This window comes from Silurus aristotelis (genome assembly GCF_946808225.1).
Source record: "Silurus aristotelis genome assembly, chromosome: 2".
NCBI lineage: Eukaryota > Metazoa > Chordata > Actinopteri > Siluriformes > Siluridae > Silurus > Silurus aristotelis.
Genome location: NC_139575.1, coordinates 38721208 through 38723707, shown reverse-complemented (window position 1 = coordinate 38723707; position 2500 = coordinate 38721208). Strand labels below are relative to the sequence as shown.

General features: G+C 46.7%; 1 protein-coding gene across 3 annotated transcripts in view; it reads left to right on the top strand.

The window, feature by feature from the left end:
• Positions 1 to 2500, top strand: part of LOC310718174 (alpha-1B-glycoprotein) — a 7910-nt gene that overhangs the window by 3698 nt on the left and 1712 nt on the right. For all 3 annotated transcript variants that reach the window (XM_083526762.1, XM_083526760.1, XM_083526761.1), the window contains exons 3-9: positions 1 to 197; positions 749 to 1027; positions 1151 to 1207; positions 1332 to 1427; positions 1519 to 1549; positions 1693 to 1742; positions 1906 to 1940. The exon at positions 1 to 197 is cut by the window's left edge and continues 109 nt beyond it. In XM_083526762.1, coding sequence (XP_083382888.1) covers positions 1 to 197; positions 749 to 1027; positions 1151 to 1207; positions 1332 to 1427; positions 1519 to 1549; positions 1693 to 1742; positions 1906 to 1940 — 745 coding nt within the window. The remainder of the gene's footprint in view (positions 198 to 748; positions 1028 to 1150; positions 1208 to 1331; positions 1428 to 1518; positions 1550 to 1692; positions 1743 to 1905; positions 1941 to 2500) is intronic.

Here is a 2500-nt window from a genome sequence, read left to right as displayed (position 1 = left end):
TGTAGAATTTATCTTTCAGAAACGGAGCTGGGAGGGGCAGGACCTTCAGATAGTTAGCCGTTCTACTAGTCCTCATTTCAGGATGGGGCATGTGGGCGTGGCTGATGGGGGCATGTACACCTGCTTCTACCTGCTGAACAAACCAGAGGGAGTTCAGAACTCCGCCCCCAGCACACGTGTCTCTCTGAATATAGGAGGTAAATCTCTTCTGTTAACTAAAAAAAATAAAGATTTCTCTTGTGTGTGTCTCTTTCTGGTGTGTGTCTCTTTCTGGTGTGTGTCTCTTTCTGATGTGTGTTTCTCTCTAATGTGTCTCTTGTTGATGTGTGTCTCTTGCTGATGTCTCTCTCAGATATATGTGTCTTTCTCTGATGTGTTTCACTTTCTGATATGTATTTCCTTCTGATGTGTGTGTGTCTCTTTCTGATGTGTGTGTCTCTCTGATATGTGTCTCTCTGTGGTGTCTCTAAAGTGTGTCTCTTTCTGATGTGTGTCTCTTTGCTGTGTGTTTCTCTGATGTGTGTTTATTTAATGTGTTTATTTAATGTGTGTGTCTCTCTGATGTGTGTTTCTCTTATGTGTTTGTTTCTCTGATGCATCTCTCTCTGTCTCTGATGTGTTTCTCTCATTGATGTGTGTGTGTCTCTCTGATTTGTGTCTCTGACACGTTCTCTCTCTCTCTCTCTCTCTCTCTCTCTCTCTCTCTCTCTCTCTCTCTCTCTCTCTCTCTCTCTCTGTCTCTCCACAGTTGTGCTCCCAGCTCCGCGGTTATCTCAGGGTGGAGAGGGGGTGCTAGTGTGCACCGGGTCACCATCGTACCCTGGTGCTCATTTCACACTGTTCCAGCAGGGTTCCTCGTTGCCATCAGCAACGCAACCCGCCCACACACTTCAACACAGCGTTCAATTCGCTGCTTCAGGACATCAGTGGGAAGGAGGCGGATACCAGTGTCAGTACAGTGTGCTGCTGGGTAACACCTGGGCACATTCTGAACTCAGCACCTCTATCCAATTTCCATGTGTTTCAGGTGTGTGTGCGTGCGTGCGTGCGTGCGAGTGTGTGTGTGTGTGTGTGTGTGTGTGTGTGTGTGTGTGTGTGTGTGTGTGATGATCGATTTTGATATTATAGATTTTATGTTCATACGTTTCAGGGTCTCCATCCTGTGGCTCCATCCTGTCTTCTACAGATGACTATACTCCACAAACTGGTAACACACACACACACACACACACACACACACACACACACACACACACACACACACACACACACACACACACACACACTGGTGTTGCTGTATATGATGTGCATCTCTGGTGTTTTCTGTGCAGGGTCGATGGACCTGCCATTGGTGTGTGGCTCCATCTCAGCTGCGCTGCTCTTCCTCATGGTGCTCCTCTTCATGTTTTTTGGGATTCGTAAATACGGTGTGTATACAGAGCTTATTCTCAGGTTGTCCTGCGGAGGGCGGAGTTTCCATCTCCTCACTGCACTCTAACTTCTTCTCTTCTCTTACAGCTAAAAAAGCAGCCAAGAAACGGAGACAGAGGTGAGAACTCCCACCATCCAGTGCAGCAGCTGAGTGATGTAGCGTAGTATAGCAGATACTCAGCAGTGTAGTGAGGTAGTGAGTAGGGCAGAGTAAAGCGTTTGGAACAAACAATCTGATTGTAATTGTTTATTGGAACACAGGGCTCAGGAGCAGTTCTGGAAGCAGGTACACTCCAGAGACCACATTATTGGTGAGAGATTTCTATACTGATATCACTTCCTGTTGATCATCGCTTCCTCTCCTTAGCACCTTCACTAATGTTTCTTATCTAGGGAACTTTATCCTGATTAGAACACGGTGTCTGTCCCATTTTGTTGGATGTTGCATGATTTTTGTGTTGTTTTGTTTCTCAGATCTCACATTACAGAGAGTCAGCACGGGCTCCAAGGTAACCACTTGCACTGTCCCAATCCAACTCTACTCCCTACAGTCTACATCCTAAACACTAGTCCTAGTACTCACTATTTCCTGCACTTTACCTTCTACTCCCTGAACACTGCTCCATATACTCCCTATTCCCTACACCCTGTTCCTTTTCCCTACACCCTGTTCCCTATACCCTACACCCTGTTCCTATTCCCTACTCTCTGTTCCTATACCCTACACCCTGTTCCTATTCCCTACACCCTGTTCCCTATACCCTACACCCTGTTCCTATTCCCTACTCTCTGTTCCTATACCCTACACCCTGTTCCTATTCCCTACACCCTGTTCCTATACCCTACTCTCTGTTCCTATACCCTACACCCTGTTCCTATACCCTACACCCTGTTCCTATACCCTACACCCTGTTCCTATTCCCTACACCCTGTTCCTATTCCCTACACCCTGTTCCTATACCCTACTCTTTGTTCCTATACCCTACACCCTGTTCCTATACCCTACACCCTGTTCCTATTCCCTACTCTCTTTTCCTATTCCCTACACCCTGTTCCTATTCCCTACACC